The following is a 25059-nucleotide window of genomic DNA, read 5'->3' on the forward strand; positions in this document are numbered from 1 at the left end:
ATATAAAAATAAACAGACAAGTTCATTTTTTGTACTCAAATTATAAAATTTATTTAAATAAATAAATAAATAATTTTAATTAAAAAATATTTTCATTCCATCTCAACTTAAATCTAAGATTAATTAATAAATTTTTAAAATGTTCATGCCACCATTATAATAACTTTTAATTGCGCAAATTATAACATTCCCTTTCAAAATCTATTGTAATTAAAAATAGATTTTTTTATTTTATTTTTTCGAGATTATACTATATGATGAATTCTTCATGTCACATATCAGATTGCATCAACGGAGTATCACCAAACAATCCCTTATGAAATTACAGAGAATAAATTAATTTTCCGGATGTAAACAGTAATATTATATAAAAAAATTCTAAATTAAAATATTAAATTTCACTGTTTGCTTCTTTTTTATTCTTTGTTTTCATTTTTATCCTCCATTAAAACTTCAATTGAGAATTAATTTTATAATTTTCAATTGATTGAATTTTTACCAAAATATAAAAATAAATAATGCTTTAAACGGAAATGTTTAGTTTTGTACCATGGTGAGATAAACAAGCAAAGTTTTGAAGCAAGCTTCAAAGATCATCCATACAAGAGGTTTCAGGTTGCGAAACTGGGTTCACCAGTATACTACGAAACCCTAACACTATACAATATGCTTACCAGCAACATATGAGGGAAGTGCATTCAGATATATAAGATGATCAGGCTTGTTTGTTATCAGCAAAATACCCTATAGGGTCAAATACCTATTATCTACAAAACACACCAACTACTTCCTATTACGCAGAGACTCCCCTGCCTCTACACGATCCATAAGTTTGATATAATTCTTGGATTTCTTCTTCAACTTCTTTAAAGCATTTTCACGGAGTGTGGTCATAAGCTCTATTTGTCCTGTTATATCTTGCAACATTTCCATGCCTGCTTCGAGTTGCATTTGGATTTTCATCCTCTCTGGAGCAAGACTCATCTCATTCTCCAAGGTCCCGACCGGAAAGCAAATTTCAGAATCCCTGAAGAAAACAGATAATTTAAACTTGGTTGAGTTTAACCATGCTTAGCCATCCTTTTCCTTTCTTACAACCCTGAATAAAATGCAAATCTCGTAAACTTTTGGATAAAACACATGAAGAGATAACTTATGAATGCACGCTCCTAGACATGCACACGAGCCCATCAAATTTCATCTAAGTTTATAGCACTCCTGATTGGTCCTAATTGATGCGGTGATAGAAGTAGCATTGCAAGAATGTATATAATACAACCAATCCAAGGAAGAAAAGTACAGTTATACAAATTATTAACCACATACATGTGCATGTTCACATGTGGCTGTGAAAGAGAGAAACATACCAGCATCCAAGAGACATAATTCCATTTTCAGTGACTCTAATGATCCCACCGTCTAAAGAAACAGCACCATGTTTGATACAAGCACCGGCTTCATTCATATGTTCTTTCGTGTCATAAACTTGGAGTTCTCCAAAAAGACGATAGAACAAAGTTTCTCGAAGACCATATCCAGATGCTGTGCTTATGTTCATATCTTGGGTATCTATATTAATCATATTGGCAGCATACCCAATGAAACCTGATGGCACGTTCCCACATTGTAATGTAGGATCTTGCAGCTTTAGTTTCCTCTGTGGGTCTCCACATTCAAGCTCCCCTGTGTAAGGCCTGTCAAAAAATCTCGAATCATGGGTACTGATTTATCCATTTCTGGTAAAACTAGTTAAAATCACATGGTTACCACTTAATACCCAAGGGTATGCAAGAGGAATCCCAAGTTTATAAGGTGCAGATCAAGAGGAATCAAAATGCAAGCAACAGCCTATTATAGTACCTTATATCCTCCAGGCATATAACAAGAAAACGACCACAAATAGATTTTCCAAAAGCACTTGCAGCTTCCTTGGATCTGCACACAACAGCAAGCATTTGGTCTTCACCCAAGAACTCAGCCAATATCCTGCAAATGATGATGTTAAAAGAAAATATTATACATAAGAAAGTGCTCATCTCATTAACAACAAGATAAAATAGATAGCTACATACCTGCTTAGCTTGTTGGTGCGAACAGTTCCAAGAAGGGCAACCAACCCGAATATACCCTCCATGAAATGGTTTTGTGGTACTTGCGATGATAAATCTCTATAACAATGGCAAAGAATTGATGCTGCAGAATGGTTCCTGCTTTCAATTTGTACCAGGATCTCCTCCTTAGTAAGCACATAGTTTGAATTGTTCAAGGTTGGTTCCAAGGAAGCTGGGAGCAAAGCCAACCATGCACCACATCATTGCTTTTGATTAGTAAGGCAAACAAATTTAACTCTATTTTACATGGCATGAAATTGAAGGCACACGCCAAAGTTTGGACAAATATCCAGAGACAACTATTGATCATCCAATTTTTCTTGCACTTGATATTTAATGTATGCTTAATGAAGTGTGAAACTTAATCCAAACCTTGCAGTCCAAACACGTACTCCTCAATTTCTGTCTTTTGTTCATTCAGGACTTTTAGTTGCCTTTCAGAATTTCCAATTCGCTCACCATATTTTTCAATGTCATCCACTAGTCCCTGTCAGGAATAGTCCAGGAAAGAAACTGAAAATCTTGACCTGATCTATTTTCTATATAACAAGCGCTACTTAAAGATACAACTCATAAAATCTCCTGACCCTCATGTTGGACAGGGGCACCCAAAACAAGTAAAAGAAACATAGCTGAACATTTACATTGAGAAAAACAAGGTTCCATGCTAATTCTTAAAATCGCATTTGCATCAGAGAAGTTTATACCTTTTCATTATTTTCAATGGGCGTCATTAGGCTTTCAGTATGCTCGAGGGATAGTGAGTCCCCAAGCAGTGGGACTTTTCTGCTTGAATATGGTGATAAAATCTCATCATACTCCACTACTGGGGCTTTCATGACTGGAAGTTTGACACTCAGCTGCAGCTCTGAGTAACATGAGTGAGCAGCAATAAAGCAAAAGCTTCCTTCAATTGGAGGGATTCGAATAGCTGGAATAGTGCAGCGACCATGCCTCAAAGTATACTGAATAGCATCCTGTAAATTAAATGAATCTGACTTTATAGTTAGTGAATGGCACTGGCCAGCTTTCTCTTCATTATGAATATGAGGATCAACATCACCCTGAGAATCGACAACTTCAAAAACTATATTTTCCAGATCAGATCCTGCTGTAAGAAACTCTGGTAGCTGAAAGGGGAAAAATAATGTAATTAGTTGAGAATTACTATAAGAAGACACATATCAATGACAATAAAAAGCAAAAACTCACATAACTCACCTTTGATGCAATTCTCAGCTCCCTCTTCTCAGTTTGAAGCTCTTGCTTAAAAACAACTTTGTCTTGATATGAAACAGAGTATGATACTGGATAAAAGGAAGAAGAATCTAATTAATATTTGCAACATATCAATAGAGCTGAAGTACTAGCCAGCCTCATATTGTCAAGTTCTTAGTTCTTGCTACAGAAATACAGAATAATGTTTGTCAAAATCTAAGTCAATGAGTTCTTATGCCGGATCATTCAGAATTGTGTCTTAAGGCCAGGAATGCAAATTACCAGAACCTGATTTACTAGAAACCAGTGGAGCTGGAGATTGATTGTATTTTACAAGTTTCAAGTGCTTTCTGGAGCAATAATGCCTATAATTTTAGAAACCAGACTACTGAGTTCATATTAGGAAAAGATCAAGGAACACTATTACTGACTACACAGTTAATCAAAGTTTGAGAAGTCAGTATAATATGATTAAAAAACTAGAAAGTTAGTAGTGATTATATGGTACATATAAAGCAGACAACGTTTCTTAAGACATAAACATATTCATACAACTAACAGCATCCCATAGGACAGACAAGAAAATATTTTCTTGGCCGTGATAATAAGGTTTAGACAAAGATCACAATTCATCTTTTAACCATTTTTATGTTTGACTTTCTTCTTTTGTAGTCTTTCAGCCTTGTGATAATCTGAAAGAGTTGTACAATGACAAGAAAAAAAATCAAGGGATTACAAGCTATGTTACAATAACAGCATACCTATTCTTCCAAAACCAGCTGTTACCTTCAAGACACCACTGAGATCAATGCATCCATCCTTGTCCACCTTAAATTGAAAAAGTTCAAACTCAGCACTCATATCACACACAATGCTTAACGCTCAATTCCAACTATTGTTACATTTATGCTTGAGAATTAAGATCTCCAAATGAACCATATACTGTACTGTCTAGTTACATTCATGCTTAAGAATTATGATCTCCAAATGAAACATAAGAATTTGCATGCCATATAAGGTACTGTCTAATGTTTTAGGAGTTATGTATACAGAACTAGGCAGTTCACTTTCTGTTACACAAATTGCAAAAAATAATGAAAATATTCATTGAATATGTGAAGATATACCATAATTGCTGGCAGCAGGTGCGTGCATCATTCAACATCAAAGGAACAGAGAGAGAAAAAAAGACATCTCTGGTCAAGGAGTGCGTAACTACTACTTGAAACAAGTACCCACAGGGAGACCACGTTATACTAATGCAATGCCTCTAAATAAAAGTTTGCTTTTCAGTAGACCCAGGAAAAAAAAAGGCCTGTTAGTAAAAAGAAATTGTCCTCGGAGATGAAGGCTTTCTGTAACCAAATTCATTCACTTGTAAAATGAACAGATGAGAAGCCAGCCAAACCCCCATCTCTTTATCAGTAGGGATATGTTATGAATTTCCGAGAAGCTTAAATTAAAACATGCACGGGGACTAGCATCACTGATTACTGTGCATATTTATTAAAAAGGTATGAATGAAATCAATTCACCTGCATTGCCACCTTCCAACTGAAGAAGAGCACCGAACAGAAAATGCAAAGATGAGTAGAATGAAATTTTACAAAGGCTATATCTTCTACGCAAACTAACCTTTTTTTTATCAGTACATGGTCAGATATTATCAAAATCCTAGACTGCATTTGACATAGCTTACACAGATTCAAAACAACGGCAAATGTAATCTATTTTAAGGCCATGAAATAGACTGTCATCCATAGTTCACTATATGCATGATACTACCCTAACATATTGCTCCCCCACCCCCCACCTTCCTTCAAAAAAAAAAGAAAGAAAGAAAGAAAGAAAGGAAAGAAAGAAATTTTACAAAGGCTGTATCTTCAATGCAGACTAACCTTTTTTTATCAACACATGGTCAGATTCAATATCCTCAACTGTATTTGGCATTGCTTACACAGAGATTCAAAACAACAGCAAATGTGACATATTTTAAGGCCACGAAATAGACTGTCATTCACAGTTCACTGAATGCATGATACTAACCTAACATGAGCACACCCAAATGTTAACTACACAGCTCAATTATTATTGGAAATCAAGAATGTCGAGAACCAAACCTTACGATTTGAACCTTCTTTATCAAGGATATGAAACCCATCCACGTTCAACTGAACTTCCAAACCTTTTTTGATGTGGTTACCATGAGCATCAAGCATCTGGAAGGCATAAGTATAATAAGCATATCAATAAAGCCCATAAACAATTAGTCAATGATCTCATTCTCTTTCTGTTCCACTCAATTTGTGGACTGAGAATCTTATACATGCCTAAAAGATGATTCTGGTATCTATAATAAGATATTACTTTGATGCACCATAATGTCAAGTAAATTGGCTTATTTAGTCAAATCATGCTCGGTTCATTAAAATGTGACATCACTATGATCTAGCTAGCAAACAATACAGACTGAATTTTTAGTATTAATACTATTTTTCTTTCCATATCAAGTGCACTTGATAATTTAGTAAGATACAGATTTCACAAAACCTGTTACTCAAAGGGGGGAAAAAGAAGCATATAAGAAACATTAAAAGCAAAGGGATAGTAAGATTAAATACATAACAGTTTAATAACGTTTCTATTATATTGTAGTCACAGATTTTGCATTGATGAGGAAAGGAAATTTAAATGTCAATGCTCCGTTCACCAAGGTGTAAATGAATTTCTACAATCAAACATCAAATCCCTAAGCTTTTATCCTTGTATCACCTGAAGGATCACTGAACTGTATTGTTGAAGAATAATATAAATCATATCCTAGGGTCTCACCTAATAGCTTAAGCTTTTAGGTGAGATGGTTCTTTGACATGGTATCAGAGCCTTGATGACCAAACGGTCACGAGTTCAAATCCCACTATCCCTATTTATTTGATAAAAGTTAAGCACAAAGAAATGTGGGCCTGTGCAAGTTTTAAGCCCAAAGGGCTTTCACTTGAGGGGGTGTGTTAGAGAATAATATAAATCATATCCTAGGGCCTTTTAGGTGAAATGGTTCTTTGACATGTATTAGTTCTTTTAGTTCTGTAAATTAGATCCTGGCTAAACTTTAAGAAAGTGATAACTGGGTATATAAAGTATCGAAGGAAGCATGGGACTTAGAATGGTTAATGAACAATAACAATTTGGAAGTTGAAAATTCTCAAACGCAATATCTTCAGAAGCTGTGAAAGTGATCAGATTTAAGTATGTTTGTTTTTTGTGTGTGATTTTAACTCTAATTACGTTAGAAATAATCCACAACCCAATTTTTAATTTCATCTCAAAATACAGATTTGCAACAGCTCACATAAGCTCACGAAGAAACCATGACTTTCCACTTGTTCTTGAATACAAGATGCACCAGAAAATTTTAATAACAATTACCTTTAACACAAGTTCTTTCACCACGAAACCTGGAAGCAAGTGTTTTTCCTGTATTGGTGGTTGGCCTGTGATGTGCTGTACTGATCCAGGCATAACTGATACAAAACGAGGAACATAAATGAAGAATCCACTAGAACATCAAGATAGGGAATTAAACATCATGACTGCGCCATTATGAACAACACTGTTACATATGGATCGAAGTACCTTGACACGGAATAGAAACTGAAACCAACCCATCTACAGGGCATATCACCAAAGTGGCTTCATACTCTGGCTGTATTCTATCCAACTTGTCGCTCACAATTAGCATATTCTGAATTTAAAAAAAAAAAATCCAAATAAGGCATGATTGTGTAAGAGGCACATTTTGCCTAAGAAAAAAAAACAGACACCAGCATCTACAAAAGGGCCACGGTTAAAGAATACCTGAACTTTAAGGGCCAATTTATCAGAAGAAAGGCCTTTCTTAAATTTGTCTATTTCAGCAAGCACACCCACGATTGAATCTAGTCTCACAGTTATTTCTGGAACAGATTTAAATGGGATTTGATTGCCGTAGATGTCAAGACACCCAATAAAGAGTGATGGAAATCGTGAACCCACCCTAATTAGATGATTTTTAGCTTATAAGAAGAATGAAAACTTACAAATATTATATATAATAAAAGGATTGGAACAGTAATTCAAAAACCATTTTTTAATGAACTTGAAAGGATTTAAAATCAAGTCTTGCAGGTAACTGTAAACAATTTAATCCAAAGAAAGTCAATAAGTTAATCATGAAAAGCTACTTACCTCACACATGGTTTTCCCTGTATATCACCCAAAAGCTTCCACTTTCCAACCTCTCGAGATGCCTTGACCATCAATCTTTTTTCATATTTCTTACAATTATTATCACTCTACAGACAATTTTATTGCATTAGAACATGATCAGGAACATAAACTACACTATGACATATGAAAAATAAATTCATGATTAAGTAGTGCATCACTTACAAGAGTGAATAAAAAAGTGTAAACACCAGCCTCTTTAAATAAGTTGGGAAACTTGCAACCCAGTGAAAAAATATACAAGCCATCAAATCCTTTATGAGAAGAAGGACCTATGCGCGCTGAATATATATGCCCTACATTTTGGCATTCCTCTGCTGATTTTCTGATTTTAACCTCTATAGACATCTCTAAATTAGTTTTGACAATATACTTTTGGTCCAAAATCTTTGAATGACTGGAAGAAACATAACAGCCAGGCCGAACAACTGCCACTATTTCCATTGGAGGAGCGCATCCAGCTTCAACTGTAGATTCAGCAGGGAATCCCTAAATCATAGAGCATGATTATATAGATAGTTACACTTCCATAAACAGAAACCATAATGGGAAAAAATATGAACACCTAGTGATCACCATAATGGGAAAAAATGTGAATGGCTACTGCTCTTCAAAATAAGCAGATGAAAAACAGTTAGAATACACTGACCCCATCAATCTCCAACTCTTGACAATGTTTTCTTCCAAGCACTTCAATCATAGAGGGAGCTTTCTGACTTTGCTTCTGAAGTTGGCAATTCCACTCAGAACTTCCAATAGTTTGGCACTAATACAGTGGATCATGATTCCAAAAATTACTCAATCATACAGAACAGTTAAAAAAATATTGATAAAAATGTGCCATGTAGGTGTGTTCAAAGGAAAAGAAACATTAAATGTAAACATGAAACAAACCTTCCCAGAGTCGATCATACTAATAGGTACTGATATAGAGCTGCGAATATCAAATCTGGCAATCTCATCTTCAACTGAAAGCACACAGCCATTCTCCTCTGCAATGTCCAGTGGCCTTCCATATCCACATAAACAAATGAACATATATCATGAGAAAAATATCACAACAATAAGATATAAATATATATATATATATAACGGATAAAGAAATTCTGCAAACAAAATATAAAATACAGCAAACCTGCATATAATCCGAGCATCCCCTATTGAATAGAGACAAGAAAAGACAAGGTCAGGTTCATTGATTTCAACAAAAGGGCATTGATAGGAAAAAGTCATCCGTTCCATTTAAATTTAAAAAATGTTCAGGCCTCACGTTCAATGTCATAATGCTGCAAGAAATGTTTCTTACCACCAGCATCGCCTTGAACTCCTTCAATCAAAAAATGTTCCAATGTTAGGTAAACATTTTTATTATGGAACCCTGGGCCAGCTCCCTTTAAAACTTTTATTTTCTGACCACGTTTCCAAATTGTTCCCTTCCTCGTCAAAGTATCACGCACTCTCACAACTACAAGTTGAAAAGATAAAAATTATGTGATCAAATAGAATCAGATATAAAAAAACAATTAAACAACAGAAGTAAGACTTGAATGAACAAATTCTAAACTTAGAAATATTATGTGGTGGACTGCAGATGAGTTAAATATTTATACTGAAATCAAGATGTCAACCAACATGTTTCCCTCCAAAAAATTCAATGTTAATCGGCCCTACCATCAGATGAAATGCCAGGTATTTTGTTTGTGGGGCCAACAACAAGAACTCCATCATCCTCACCAGCACTGACTTCTGTATCATATTGAGAATGCATCTCAAGAATCCAATCTTCATACTCCTTTTCCAGATGTGAAGGACTTAACAATTTACCATTCCTTGAAATGTCAACATTAACTTCTACAACAATGAAATTATTAAATTAATAAGATCTAATGGACTAAACCAACTAAAACTATTTCCATATTTAAAACGGAAAATGAGATAAAAACACAACCTTTTTCTTTCTCAAGCATCTTATGGCTGAAGTTCTTCAAAGCAATTGTAAAAGGATTGCAGTGTGCTAGATCAGTCTGTAATTGCAGTTTATTTACATTAACAAGGTTCATTTAACTGTCCGCAACTACATTTACACTACAAGGTGTATTTATTGCCTAAACAATATCCCGAAGTGATTGAAGTTGGCTATTAGATGTGTGTGTGCGCTTATCCATTCCTCCAGCTGAAAATTAAAGCATCAACGTGTCACTAAGGTGCATGTGTGCACAAGAACACCTAAGAAGCTGTTCAAAAATAGAGCAACACTCCAATTTTCTAAAAAACAAGAGTCAGAAAAGCAAAGGCTAGAATTTACTGATCAGATGTAATATTTATCTATCCAAAAAACTACTTTTCCAAATTTATACGAGTTTGGAAAACATATTTTAGAGTTTCTACACAGTTTTCCAGTACAAATTTTTCATTGTCTTTCAAATGAAAAAACATGAAAAATATTATTATCTTTTCTTTTATAAACAAACACTTTTTAGCAATGTAAGAGATTAAAATTATTTTTTATATATTTTCATATTTAGTTGGTGTCATAAATTTAATTTTAATTATAAATCTAATATAAAGACTTTTTTTAGTTAACATTATAACTTTTAATTTGAATAAAATAAATTTAATATTCTACAATTATATTATCACAAATGACTATATATATTTGATTTTTATGAAAATATTTGTAATCTTGATGTTTTTTAATGGAAAAATTTGTCTTCAACAAATGAACAAGTTTTTCAAAACTGAAAAAGAAATGGTATACTGAACCAATCCTAAGTTTTGCCTTCTTGAACTTATTTTTCCTTCTAAAACCGATGCTAAAGAGTACTGATTTAGATGGTATAAGGAGAACAACGAAAAATCTAAGTGCAGAATACATATTGAATAAGAAATAATTGCTGACTTATTAGCCAAACAACTACTGATGCATTTCTAAGGTGACAGGAAATGTGTTATGATTGTTATTAGCATAGATATATATATATATATATATAATTTTTATTTTATTTTTTATTTATTTTTTTGTGCTGTAACCTATAAACTAAAGAAAAACCACTACTAGACAATTATTTTTATTAGCATATGGAGGTTGTGTTTGGTATGTTGAACAATATTGATTGAACTAAACAAATAATTGTCTTGTCTTGTATTTCACGTGCTTTAGACTGAATAATTTGTCTTATTTTATGTTTGATAGATATTGGATGGGATCTAGCTGACCCGAGGCTAAAATTGATCCAACCTGACCCTATCAAAAACTTAGGTCAACCTATGACTCAATCGGCCTAAGATAAAATATGGGTCAAAAATCCATCAACTTTTTTTTAGTTTCTTTTGTCAAAACAAGGTTGATTTGATTTTTTTTTTTAATTTTAGTCAATTCGGGTTGAGCCTCTCAAGCCTTGCCCAAGATCGATCCTCCAAGTCAAGTTTTAAAACTATGATAATAATCATTTTTATCCTTACATTGACTTGGTTCAATGATTAACCCGATCCATGACCCACGTCTTACCCTCGTTCGACCCCCAAGTTGGATTTGAAAACTATGATAATAACCATTTTTATTCTTACATGGATCCAGGTCAATGTTGAACCCAACTTGTGACCCGGGCTTTGCCCCGGATCAACACTCGAGTCAAATTTTAAAATTATGATAATAACTACTTTTATCATTATTTTGACCAAGGTCAATGGTCAACCCAGCTTGTGACCCGAACCTTGCCTCGAGTCAACCCTCGAGTCGGTTTTTTAAAACTATAATAATAATTATTTTTAATCCTTACATTGACCTAAATTAACCCGGGCTAACCCTTTTGCTAAGAATTGGACAAACTTGTCCTACCCTTGTTAGTGAAACAAATTTATCTACTAGAACAACCTTGGACAGGTTGTCGAAAGGAGCACCAAACATCTTCACAAAAAAAAATTATCATGTGACGTCCATCTTTATCCAACATACCAAACACTTACCTTAAAAAACAAATTTGCACAAATTAATGCTCCAAGTAAGAAGACATAACAAAGGAAGAAGAGTCGATCCAATGAAAGTAATTAGACTCATAGTCCATACCATGTAAAGAACTGCATATTAAGCACCAAGCTGTGGCAAATAACATTGTAAACATGTGTGCATTCTGTAAACTTCATCAAGTTCCTTACCTTTGAGGGTGTTGGATTGAAACCAGCATCAGTGTCTGCAAATACAACAGTTTCTGCTGAGTACTGATACTGCAGAAAAAAGTACACAACATATACAGAGATGCGAAAACTTTTACAAATGTGATATAAAAGATGAGAATATTTCCACAAAAAAGAAGAAATACCAATAAAACATTTAACTCTTAAGCAGCATCTCTTCAATATGTGAGCTTTATCTCCTTTTTTCTGCTTGAATTCCATAAAAGGAAGACATGCCTACAATGAAGCAGAATGACTGATATTAGGTGCAATAGTCACTGAGATGCAGATCAACCAGTAAAACAAAGGTTGAAGCACCAGAGACTTGTAAAAACAAATGCATGAAACTAGAGCACAAAATATTTTGTATTGTTTAATTCCTCCCTGGAACCTGATTTGCAACTACTTCAATTCCTTTTAATGTTTATCAGTGTTTATGCATGCACAAAAGGTAAAATTTAACCGACTCTCATAATCTGCAGTCCCAACAATTGAACGTGAGTGCAAAAGTTAACATCCCCTGGTAGTGTTTCACCTGAGTTCAATATTGAGGGATGCCCACTTTGAAGTTCCATTAACATGTCAATACAGGTTGCTTTCTCAAATCCTAGAAGTAATAATGGGTGGAATGAACCAGACATAACATGCAGCAGAAGGAAATTCTCACATCTAACAAGAAATTTCTATAGCATTGGACAGCAGCTCAGCAAACAGTCAACTTTAAGTCTGATTTCTTAGCTTGTAGTTCTCTAGCAATGTTAGAATCAATAAACAATGAAATCATTACAAACGTTTGATAATATAAGCAATTGTTTAGTTAACCCTATAATCCATACTCCCTAAGCAAATCATGTAACAGAGGCAGATGGGGCAACTAGTAGCTCCAGAAGGAGACAAACCAGAACATCTTCCAAGACTTGTATATTTAAGAGACTTGTCATCATGAACTTTCTGCCAAGATGATCACCATTACTTCATGCTTGAAGCAAACCAGAAGATATTTAGCATGAGCACTTCATTGGCCTAGATTTTTAAGCAAGTTACCTTTACACTACTTGACAAGTCACCAAGTCTAAATAATTCTGGAATTTCATGGTGCTTATTCATGTTTTTGCCAACAAGTTCCAAGTACTGCAGGAACCATTTGTTAAAATTCATTATCTAGTAATTGTCATACATATTAAATTTTCAATTCACCTTCTTGTGCTTAGATTTCTTATATCAGGATGGACTACAATCACCTAGTGCATCAATCTTCAAATACAGGAACTATGAACTCCGATGATAATAGAGGATGCTAAACAAATGGGTACTGGAGTTAATTTTGACCCACACTAAGAATCTAAGATTTAAACACTGTATCATTGATATAATGCATGCGCATATCAAAATCCACATGCAGCTTAGCTCTGTAAGTACAGCAACAGCAACGTAGGATGGTTCTGAGAATGCATAGCTAGCCTTGATAATTAGAATCGAAGTATTGAAACCTTGACTATATCTTGAACACAGCAGAACTTAGTCCTTTTTTTTTTATCAAATACTAAATTTCCCACTTCTAAATATTAAGAGCAGAGCTGGTATGATGCACAAAATGGCAGATAGTAGTTCATCTACCAATCAAATTAATTAGGATATATAGAAAGACAGATAACTAACCAAACGAGCATCTGGAAGTAGACGGCCAAGCCTCCGAATAGAGACACGTGTGAAGGTCTCAAAGCTTTCTCCATTTCCACACCTTTTATCTTCCAAATTCTCCAATATCTTTTCAATACTCTCTTTTCCCTTTAACAAGCAAATTCTCGAATCAAAAACTCTATTACAAGAAAGAAAATATTGCTAACTGTTTATGTACCTCAGAAATGGGGAAATAAACACATTTTATACGTGCATTTGCTTCTTGAGACGCCCTTGAACCTGAAATATCACTTTCTTAGAAACTAATTCTAGAAATGCTCAAAGCTGGCATATGCTAACAGCTCGCATGGCATCACTGGCCACAACTCAAAATAAGAACAAAGGAATTGAAAAGAACATACAAGCTAAAGAATATGAAAAGAGATGTTCATGATAATACCAGAAATTTAGCTTCATATATTTAACAAAGAGGAACAGAGTGTTTTCACCTGAGCTTCTGGTTGAGGCAACATCCTGTTTGATGGAAAAGCGAAGCTGAAAAACAAACTCGGGACCATTGCAAGAGTGCAAGTTGGTAATTGACACCTCCCCACCATCAATCTCAGCTAAATCAATACCATTAACCTGAACAGCCAGAATGTGGTGCTCTATGTTAAGGGCGTTGACCACTCACACAATCAGACAAGTGTAAATCTCAAGCACCTAGGCCTACAGTCATTAACAGAATTAAAAAGTTCGAGTATCCCATATGCTATTCCTGTTTTTGCTTATTTGCCGCTATTATTATTTACTTCTAAGATACATATTTTATTAGAAGATGTAAGAAGCTGCAGATAAGTAGCTCACATCTGCTATATCAACTCCATCAAACGTTTAAGTTCATAAAAATTCACCCAAAACCTAACTCTATCCAAAATAAAGGGAAATCTTTTTTCCTCCTTTGAAAATAAATGTAAAGTGCATGCAACATTGCGGTTACTAGGGAAAGTAACATATACCAAGGAATTATTCAAAATCAGGAACATCAACATATGCAAAAGCAGGAACAGCAACATATTCAAAAGCAAGAACAGCAACATATAAGACCTGAAATTCAACAGGTCTGGTAGTCTTCCCAGTTTTGGACACCTCATCACACTGCACATAAACAAAATAATTCAGAAATGTTAAATGCTGGACAGTAGAGAACAAAGCATAATAATGCACAAGAAAAACTTCTATCATATCATCTAGAGAAATCACTGATCTATGGTGCCTGTATGAATGATAGTTATGCTATAAAGTCTAGCATACATCCTCTTATTATCCTGACAAATGCACAATCTATTGTGAAGTATCAACTACTAAACTGTAATGAATGTTGAGTAGGTTTGGAATTTAAAAGGAAATGAGTGGGTTTAAATTGCCTTCAAGCATAAATACAAAAAAGAAAGAAAAACTATGAGCTATTTAAACGACATCATAGTTAATTATTTTCTTTGCTGGGGATTGTTCATTCAGCAGTGTGGAATTTATCACTGCACTTTTAAGTAACTGACTCTTTGTACAGCACTAGATAGAGTGACTTAATTTATTTTACATAAAAGAAAAAATATAAACACATGCATATTGAGGCGTGCATCTGTATAATGAAGCAGGATGAAAGACAAACTTACTGTTCTAGAGAAGCACATTTGATAAGAGCAAATCCATGCAGATAAAGAGAACAATGTTGCAAAACAAATAAGAACACAAAATGCCAATAAAATTAACTAAGAACTAAGTGCAATGTCACAAGCATGCATCATGCTCTATTGAGGATTATCAGTTCATAAGCTTGCACAAACTCAGTAATGTTAGAGCACCAACTTGTGAAGGTAGCAACTTAACATTTAGATGTCATGCAGTTCTTTTTTCTCTTTGGCCAGCTAGATTTTTACTTAGAATGCCTCAAAAGTTACTAGCAAAACAATATTTTCTGATAAACTTGATGTCATCAAGTGACATCATATTTAAACTAATTTTCATCAGAAGTCACCGTGTAAAAATGGATTAAGTATTCAGTGTGGTTCAACCATGAGATTCTGAAAGTATAAAATTTTCAGTTACTAACTGCAGAAAATAAGTAACACCTTTAAGATTACTCTCTTGAGCAAGGGTTCTTTTAAGTCATACATAAAACCTTCATTGCAAATTAAAAGGATAAAAATCCTTGTTCCAATTCAGAACAGAAGATATTGGTAAATGACAAAGACAGTATACTGACTAGGAACCAAATATTTTCACTACATAATCATAGAAAAACAAAATTGTATACATTTTCCAACCAAAACTTCGTTGCTTCCTCAAGAAAATGACAACCATAGATATTAGCAACAATACCAATTACAATGACAAAACATCTACTCTTTTGTAATTTGCATATGAGGAGAGTTCTTTTTTTGTTCTTTAATCTAGCAAGCACACCTGGATATAAGGAAAATATATGTCCTTCAGCTTGCATTGGAGTTGAAATTCGTCCAAGTCTCTTACTTTAGGCTCCAATATCTCAACCTGGTAATCAATTAGCAAAATTAGACATGTGAGCTCACTTTTAATTGCTATTCATAGTACAATTCACATACTCCAAGAGGATTTTAACAATGCTGCGAGAAGCAACAGATATTCACCTTTGTGAAACTTCCCTGAGGGGATTTTCCAATTTCATCTACTGAAGGATCCCTCATGCCTCCACTAGTCTAAAAATAAAACATAAAAATAACCTTAACTGAAATTTGATATATCATAAAACAAATAAAAAAAAAAGTTTACTATTAAAAGGAGAGAATAAATTGTTCACGGAATTTATTTACCTTCCAAGTTGGTTCAGAACCAGAACTGCGGAGCAGAGCCTCTCTCTCAAGATGTAGAGTATAGACTTTCTTTGATTCTTTTGTCTTGGAAGATACTAAAGCACGTCTATAATAGGAAAGAAAAATGAGCTGGACCAACATTCAAACTAACATGTTACTACACTAGAGCAACCACACAACAAGATGGTTTTTATACCTCCCTAAATGCATGGTTGCAATTGGTCCACCATATCCAAACATGCCAAAATAAGGCTGTATTGCAGAAAACAACATCATAAAAAATAGAGCAAAAATAGCGAAGTAAACGCAAAGTTCATTATCTTGAGAACAATCTCTGGTTAGTTTATGATGACAATTTTAAAGCTGTTGCAATACAAAAACAATAATAGCATCCCAGTATATGAAAGGCAAAGGTATCATTGGACCTTACATAAATCACTGCTCTGCATCTAACACCATCAATCTTGATTTGCATCGTATATAGATAATAGGATTTGTTCAACAGTTGATAAAATTTCAGAGCATTAATGTGCTTTGTACACAAAGCATACCACTCTACATCAGCACATATTAGACAGTAAAGCAGAAAGTTTGAACTAAAACATACTATCAAATAAGGAGGTTTGACCCCTATTGCTTTTGCCTTGAATGATCTATGCAGTGAGGCTCCCATCTTTCCCCTGAATAAGATAGAGAATAAAAAAGTTCAGGGGCAAAGAAGCAAGAGACAAAATGGTAGTCCAGAATACCTAGTTGCCATAATATCTACAGAAAACATGTCAAGCAAGGAACAAAAAACACAAGAGGCTGTATATTAAAAATCAATCATTATGTAAACAAAGTAAATATAAATTATACTCCTATGATTTCCGCTGGAAAAGATATTTAAATTCTTTCAAAATCATGTCTATGTTTAACCATCAATTACAGTTTTCAGAAATGCAAACATATTATAATTTTTTCCTTTACTTTCTAAAGAACTATTTTCTATACTGTTTAGTGAAAATTACATCTCGTACTGACTGCTTAAATGAGAAATGCTGTTCAAACATTTTTCTTCCAGTTTTATTAATTGAGAGATAATCTTTATGGAAAGAAAAATATTTCCACCTTTCTTCAGAGATCTGTCATCCTCTAGAACATGCAGTTATTCAAAGAACATGAAGAAAAGTCCCTCTGAAACAAATTGTTTCAGAACCTGTGATTCATAACCATAAGAAATATTTCTGTTTCTTCTATCCAGGAGATACCATTAAAAAAAACACAGTTTTGATGCCCTTCTAAACTAGTGCACTCCCCATTTGCTATTCTAGATGCACCCAAACTTCCACCTACCCATCAAGAAATAACCTTAACTATGAAGAGAATGAGAAAAGCTGCTGTGACATACCACTTCACTATAGAGTTTTCATCACTAGCATCCATTCCAGGACCAGTATCGAAAATTGAAATCTTATCCTTCATAATGTCCACACTGCAAAAGCACTAGATTAATGTAACAACATATCACTAAAGTTTAAAAATAAAACACCACACAGATGCAACTAAAAAACAGTCACACTTGTCCTTTTTACATGGTATTGTCATAAAATAGCTTTCTGTTCAGAAACAGAATTCTCTTATGCTATTGGAAAAACTCCAGAGCAATCACCACAGATACTTTAAATGATGGATTTAACAATCGATTAAAAGGTGGCTTTGCTATCATTTAACTGTCATCCCAGAGTTATTCATCAATACTGGTGAAAGCTTTTAAAATGACAACAATACTTTTTGAAAAGATTTGATTACTAGTCATTTGAGTCCGAACATAATTCCCATACAGAAGCAACTGAGGAGGTGCTTACTCAAATGATGGCATCCATTAAGAAAAAATAAAAATTAATAAATAACGAAATGGCATACCTGATCCGTTTACTCCCATTTTCACCTACAGACCATAATGCTTGCAAGGAATTATCCTAGTAAATGAAAAGCAGAGTCCATGTTCACGACTCAAAAAATCAGTAGCACAAGATCCAATTCATTCTCACAGTTATTCCACAAAACTTACAATTAAATCAGCAAGTGCGGTCTCAAAGGTATACTCTTCTGGCAACTCCCTAAGTAATTCGGTATCAGGAGTCAAATCCCACATGTTCTACAAAAGCCAACTTAAATCCATCATCACAAAACTAACCAGAACCCTTCCAAATTAAACCAATTACTTAAATAATCAAAACAAACGCCACATACACCACTAACCTCAAAAGTATCAGTAACCTCAGCCGATCCATCCTAATTTAACCAGGAAAAAAAAAAGGAAGCAAATCCATCATTAATTAACCACTAGTTCTTTCTTTCTTAGCAACAAAACAGAAGATGAATTAGCACTTCAATTAAACTACAATGTCACTCACGCGAAGCAAAAGGATGTGCCATTTATGCGGATTGAAAGACGTAAACTTAAGCCTCTCAATCATTAATTTACCATTTCCATCCTCCAGAAACCAACTTTCACTTTCCCAGTTCAAAGTTCTTTTCTTTTTCATCAAAGGTGATGAATCTCTTTGAGCTAAAGTATATTCTCGTTTAACCAAACCAATAAAGTCTTGCACCCACATTGGTTTCGGATCAGTCAGTCTCACAATCACAGTCATTCCATTCGGTAACAAAATCTTGAATTTGTAAACCACCCCCCCTTCACGTCCACCTCCTCCTCCTCCACCTCCTCCACCTCCTCCTCCTCCTCCTCCTCCTCCTCCACCTCCACCTCCACCCCCATCATGCGGCACCAATTCCAACTGTCTCTTTCTACTCGGCTTCATTTCCATCTTACCCAACTCTGTCCAAAAAAAAAAATCTCTGAGCAAATAACAAAAAATCTGTCCAAGAGAAAGAAAAATTCAAACAAAATCATGTTTACAAATCATTCTCTGTCTCTCTGTCTGTTTAAAAATCAATTTGTCAAAAAAAATTCAATCTTTGACTATTTTCTGCTATATCTACCATGAAACTCAAAAAAAAAAAAAACGAGACCCAAAATTATCCAAGAAAAAAGAAATTTTGAAAAAAAAATCAAATCTTTTATTGTTATTTACTATATCTAACATCTAACATGAAATTCAAAAAAAAAAAAAAACTAAACTAAACACACAAAAAGACCCATAATTGTCCAGGAAAAGGAAAAAAAAAATCAACCTTTGACTGTCATTTACTATATCTACCATTAAATTAAAAAAAAAAAAAAAACAAAAAAACCCAAAATTGTCCAAGAAAAAAAAAATTTAAAATCAAATATTGAAACCTTAAAAAAGCTACTACAAACCAACCTCTTTCTCTCTGTCTTCGTACGTTTGTAGCGTGACTGATAAGTTAAAGCACATACATGCATACATATATAAACCCACACATCATGCATACATACGTAGAAACTACTGATAAAATCATACATTCATCACACACACATACATGCGTAGAGGGAAGCAGAACGGAACGTTCAAGAAGCTAATAAAATTAACTAAAACAATTCTTTCTTTCTCTCCCTGTATCTACACTCCGTGCTAGTGTTCCTGAAGCTGTAAAGCATTAGCCATCGAGAAAGGAAGAGAAAGCAATGAAGAACGACAACGTTTCTATTATCTTTAAAGAGTCGAAAAACAGAGAGTGCTATACTCTCTTTGTGCCGTTAAGGCGAGGAGTAGAATATGGTCAGAGAATCTAGGTTTTTTTAGATTGAGAAACAGAAAATGCGTGTTAAAGAGGAGCTGAAGGGAGTGAGAGAGTAGAGAAGATACTTGTTGTGAGGAAGATGACGAGAAGAAGGTTGTGTTGGCTGTTTACACTGAAATTGAATTTTAAGAAATAAAAAATAAAATTATTATTTTAATGAAAAGTAAAAAGCAACTTTTATCGTATGTTAAAATATTAAAGAGGTGTTTGTTATTGTTATAATAATTTTTTTAAAAGTATTATTTTAATATATAAAAATAATTGATTTTTTTATTTTTAAAAAATTTATAATTAATATCAGCTTGTAAAAATAACGAAAAAATATTTCAAATAAAACATATTTAAAAATAAATAAATCATAATCACTTTACGAAACACACTCTAAAAACTAATAAGAAAAGAGGACATCTGTTTAGTAAAAAATAACTAGAGCGTGCTTAGAGTGTTAATCCCTTTAAATATCATGAGATAGAGAATAAGTCCTTAAACTATTAATTTTCTTAATAGATTTGATAAAATAATTAATTATATAGTTATAAATTCACGTTTGGCATCGTAAACTAACTCATAGACTTGCCGATCCAAAGCATTTATCGGACTAGATAAAAATTTTCATAAATTAAATTAACTCGTTGAATGACACTTTAAATTATCTAACCCGCAAATTACATCTTGGTCCAAATCGACCCGTAGGTGGAGTCTTACAAATTATAACCTATGCTTGATTATTTTTTACTGGTCCAATACTTAATTTCCTATTATTTTTTTCATGATATTTTGTAAAATATTTGACGTTATTGGTTTATAAAATATGAATTTTTTATGCTACAGTAGAATATTTTATTATCTTAAGAAACTTCAGAGACTCCAATATCGCAATTCATAGCTTTAGGGACTACTATGAAAACTAGTTCGTATTCGGGTCCTGTTTGGGCTTATGAGACAAAACTGCACTGTGAAGCCACGTGTGAAAAGGAGATTTGGAAAATGGATAGGACGATGGGCGCACAGTGCGTATGTTAGCAAAGAGGAAATCTTGGGAAAAAGGAAGATTAGCCGCCCTTTTATGAAAAAAACTGAACTTGCATGGCATTCAAGTCCTCCTAGGGATTTCATCAATGGTTAAATAAACATTTTTCTTTCTTTTTTAATTCCAAGTTTGTGTAATAATTCTGTGCACTTAGTCATGTCTTTCTCATATTTTTTAATTAATTTGAAGATATTTTATATTAATTTAAAAATAATTATCAATAATTACTTCTTCTAAGACGTATTAAGAAACAAGAGATATAAATATGAAAAAAATCACGTAAAACTCGGTGATTTTCTTATTATTCGTTGTTTTATATTCATCACTCTTTTATAACATAAAAGCAATTCAGGCCACTTATTTATGTGTGGTAGTATACTGTGGTGTGTTTTTAATAAAAAAATCCGTTTGAAATAATTTTAAAATATTTTTTTATTTTTAATATCAGTACATTAAATTATTAAAAAAATACTAAAAAAATATTAATTTAATATTCTTTTTAAGATAAACACATGTTTTTTTTTTAAATCCTCTGTAGCACTCTAACGGGGTAATGGAGCTGAAATATAAAATTGAACGGAAGAGACGTTTTTGTTGAGATTTTGTTTAAATTCCAATTTAAAAAAAATATTCCTAATAAATCTTCATTTTCTATTTGTCGGTAGTTGGCTTGGAGTTTTCCTTCCCCTCTAAGGAAGATTTTCTGTTTTCCAGAGTTTTCCAAAGCACGTACCCCTTTTTATCGTGGAGTGCTTCTTTCTTTCTTTTCTTTTCTTTTCTTTTCTTTTTTTTTTAAGCCTTGGCCAGTGAAAGAACCTGCCAGGGCAAACCTCAAAAAAGTTCATATTAGTGTTATGTTTATTTTTTAAATTGTTTTTTATTTAAAAAATATTAAAATATTTTTATTTTTATTTTTAAAAAAATATTTTTTAAATGTAAAAAAAAACATGGCCCACACCTAAATCTCAATTAAATCTCAGAACTAATTTTTATCTCAATTAGGTCATAGATGTATAGATTAATTTTGAATAATTTACTAATAGGGTGGTTAAGTAGCTATGCAGACATCACGTGATTTCTTTTTTTTCTCGTTAAAAAAATATGAATTTACTGGATATTCAGCTTCACAATTATTCTATGAATTTACTGGATATTCAGCTTCACAGTTAAAAAAAAAAAAAACCATAAAGAATTGTGTTTCTTTAAATAGTTTAATCTATCATGTGGGTTTTATATTATTCAAATCATAAATTAAAAAAAAATAGTTTTTATGAGAAATGAAAAATTATGTGAACTTAATCGTTTTGTTAATAAATAAACTATTTGGGAATGCAATGTAAATTGTGTTTTAAAAAAATTTAAATAAATTTTTATATATTTTAAGTTGTTTTAGTATGCTCATTTTAAAAATAATTTTTAAAAAATTAAAAAAATATATATTATTTTGATATAAAATTTACTTTAAAAAACCAAAAAAAAATCAGGGAGACGATGAGCGCCTCATTCAAATAAGGAATCCATTTGTTTCTGCAATGTGAAGCCGCCCGTGTTTTGCCTTAATTGCAAATTTAAAAATATCTAATTAATTAATACATCGTAGTTTTGTGTCAACGCACGCGGGAAAATGGATTGATAACCCAATCAAACGCTCTTAAAGACAGGTTATTGGTGGAAATTTGACTAAGGTTTTGCGGCCTACCGCGTGTTTCAGGGGTAATTTGGTATCGTGGTTAAAATGTTATTTACTCAAAATTTATAGTTTTTTATTTAAAATTATTTTTTATAATATTTTTATTGTGCTCAAATGCTGACATAAAAAATAAATTTTAAAAAATAAAAAACATATCTTTTATCTCACATGTTTAAAAATATCTAATTAATTAATATATCATAGTTTTGTATTAATCTTACTAAAAACCAGGACATGTTAAAAGTATTTATTTAAAATTTTAAATTTATTTTAATTTTTTATTTACTTTAAATTTTTTATGTTTTAAAATTATTTTGATGCTCTGATTTTAAAAATACTTTTTTAAAAATATAAATATATTATTTTAATATATATTTAAATATTTTAAAAAACAACTATAACTACACGCTAAATAAAAATTACCATACTTTAAAAAACAACTATAACTACACTTTGAGTAAAAATCATCAAAAATAAATTGTTAATCCAATCTAACAACCTTTAAAAATAAATTATTGGTAAAACTTTAACTAAATTTATTCAACCTCCCATGTGATTTAAAGTTAAAGATAAGTTATTGTCGGAACTTTAACTAAATTTATACGGCCTCTCATGTGATTTAAAGGGTGTTTGATGTCGTGGTTAAAATATTATTTGCTTGAAATTTAAAGTTATTTTTATTTTAAATTAATTCTTTTTAGTAATTTTAAATTATTTCAAAGTAATAATATAAAACATAAATTTAAAAAGAATCGAATGTGAAACGTTATCTTAGTGTCAACACAAGAGTTAATGGTGGGACTTTAACTAAATTTATAATTGTGAGATTCTCCATCGTTCAAAAAATATGATTGATGGTAAAGTTACACTTATGAATGTTTTGAACGGATAAAGGATAAAGTTGACATTGACATTTGTGGGCTCACATTGCAGGTCATTTTCAACGTATTGATATTCATGGAAATCTCAAATCTGCATGTTTTTTTATGTTTTTTTCTTTAAGTGTTTTTCTTTTAATATATTAAAATAATTTCTAAAATTTATTTTTAATATTAACACTTTAAAATAATATAAAACAATATAAACCAATAAATTTTTAAAAAAACATGATTACGCTGCTTAAACAAACACCTTTTTAATCCCAAACTTTATATAATCATTCTCAATTAGATCTAGAAACTATATATTTTTAACAATTAATTCCGCACAATTATTATATTTTTTATATTTTTAAGGGTATTTAAAAGTACAATGATGATTATTTTAAAAATATTTTTTATTTAAAAACATATAAAAATAATATTTTTTTAAATATTTATAATATTAATATATCAAAATAATTTTAAAATATAAAAAAATTAATTTAAAGTTTTTTTAAAAAAAATATTGCGTATCTTTCATCAATTTTTACTAATGTTTTCAGTAGCATCTCTCTCCCCAAAGTACATCCCTCACCGTGATTTGTGTTTTTGTTAGCCATGGCCTCCCAAAAAATTTATAGAAAACCCAAAAATTGTCTATTTTTTTTTAGATTAATGTAGGTGTTTAGGTTAGCTTGCGCGTATTATGACTAATCCCATGAGTCCTGAAATTAATAACCATGTAAGCTTCCAGTAGCCATCATATGAGCAACCAAGAACTCGAACCTGAAACCACAGAAAATTGTCCACCCTTGATGTTCATGGTAGTTGTTATTTTTAATAATGGTTTTTTATTTATAAATATATTAAAAAATTTTTAATATAAACACATTGAAATAAAAAAATCTTTTAAAAAATCTTTTTAAATAAAAAAATTTTAATTTTATCTAATATCTATTAAAGCGCAATAACAGAAGGGTATCTTTCTTATCTCCAGAGTACATGCCTCTTTTTATCGTGATTTGCCTTTTCTTTTGTTAACAATGGCCTCCCGGGAACTTGTTAGGGCAAACCCCGAAAATGTCCTCAGACCCCGAACCTATCTTTTTTTATCGCTGATGCATCAATTAATTCTCAATAGAATCCTTTTTTCAGTTTAAATTAATATAATGATTAAATGATCAAGGCTTGGTTATTTTTTGTGGTTAAAATAGTGTTTTGTGATTTTTTAAAAATTGATTGAAATTATTTTTTTATTTTTTAAATCATTTTGATGTACTGTTATGAAAAATAATTTTAAAAAATAATAAAAAATATTTTTATGTATTTCATAATGAAAAGTATTTTAAAAAATAATTTTTACTATACTCTTAAATATTATCTAAATAATTATAAGAAAAATATATAATTCCTCTCCATCCCGATAAAAATTCATGAATTTACTAAATTTTTCGCTCCACAGCCATTGCAAAAATGTAAGTGGTTGTGTTTTTGTTACATGTTTCATATTATTCAGAGAAAATATTTCAAA

The 25059-nt window shown here is 32.1% G+C and overlaps 1 protein-coding gene across 4 annotated transcripts; it reads right to left on the minus strand.

Annotated features, from left to right (window-relative positions):
- Nucleotides 1–670: 670 nt before the first annotated feature.
- Nucleotides 671–20040, minus strand: GMI1 (gamma-irradiation and mitomycin c induced 1). Of its 4 annotated transcripts, none has more exons than XM_011026535.1 (37): nucleotides 19757–20036; nucleotides 18637–19061; nucleotides 18482–18514; nucleotides 18291–18377; nucleotides 18143–18198; nucleotides 17628–17711; nucleotides 16845–16917; nucleotides 16434–16489; nucleotides 16238–16343; nucleotides 16055–16123; nucleotides 15852–15938; nucleotides 14493–14543; nucleotides 13895–14030; nucleotides 13624–13685; nucleotides 13425–13553; nucleotides 11912–12002; nucleotides 11748–11782; nucleotides 9541–9616; nucleotides 9264–9443; nucleotides 8899–9057; nucleotides 8728–8749; nucleotides 8487–8601; nucleotides 8242–8358; nucleotides 7758–8081; nucleotides 7554–7660; nucleotides 7185–7362; nucleotides 6963–7071; nucleotides 6756–6850; nucleotides 5450–5548; nucleotides 4091–4157; nucleotides 3333–3418; nucleotides 2819–3241; nucleotides 2484–2598; nucleotides 2073–2283; nucleotides 1861–1986; nucleotides 1368–1694; nucleotides 671–1027 (listed from the first exon to the last, which is right to left on the minus strand). In XM_011026535.1, the coding sequence occupies exons 1-37, from the start codon at nucleotides 19803–19805 to the stop codon at nucleotides 784–786; spliced, it is 4809 nt and encodes a 1602-aa protein (XP_011024837.1). In that variant the 5' UTR covers nucleotides 19806–20036; the 3' UTR covers nucleotides 671–783. The 4 variants fall into 4 exon arrangements, with proteins under 4 accessions (XP_011024837.1, XP_011024838.1, XP_011024839.1 ...); XM_011026536.1 differs by having other exon boundaries at nucleotides 19688–20035; XM_011026537.1 differs by having other exon boundaries at nucleotides 19549–20035.
- Between the last annotated feature and the right edge of the window lie 5019 nt (nucleotides 20041–25059).

This window comes from Populus euphratica, unplaced genomic scaffold (genome assembly GCF_000495115.2).
Source record: "Populus euphratica unplaced genomic scaffold, PopEup_1.0 scaffold44.1, whole genome shotgun sequence".
NCBI classification, from domain to species: Eukaryota; Viridiplantae; Streptophyta; class Magnoliopsida; order Malpighiales; family Salicaceae; genus Populus; species Populus euphratica.

Bases quoted from the DNA above. Each gene is read 5' to 3' on its own strand.
- GMI1 (XM_011026535.1), bottom strand. From the start codon at position 19,805: ATGCTTTACAGCTTCAGGAACACTAGCACGGAGTGTAGATACAGGGAG. The intron at 8,750-8,898 runs GTAAGAAACATT...TCTATTCAATAG, and splicing joins AGTTCAAGGCGATGCTGGTG to GGGATGCTCGGATTATATGC. The intron at 1,987-2,072 runs GTATGTAGCTAT...CATCATTTGCAG, and splicing joins CGCACCAACAAGCTAAGCAG to GATATTGGCTGAGTTCTTGG.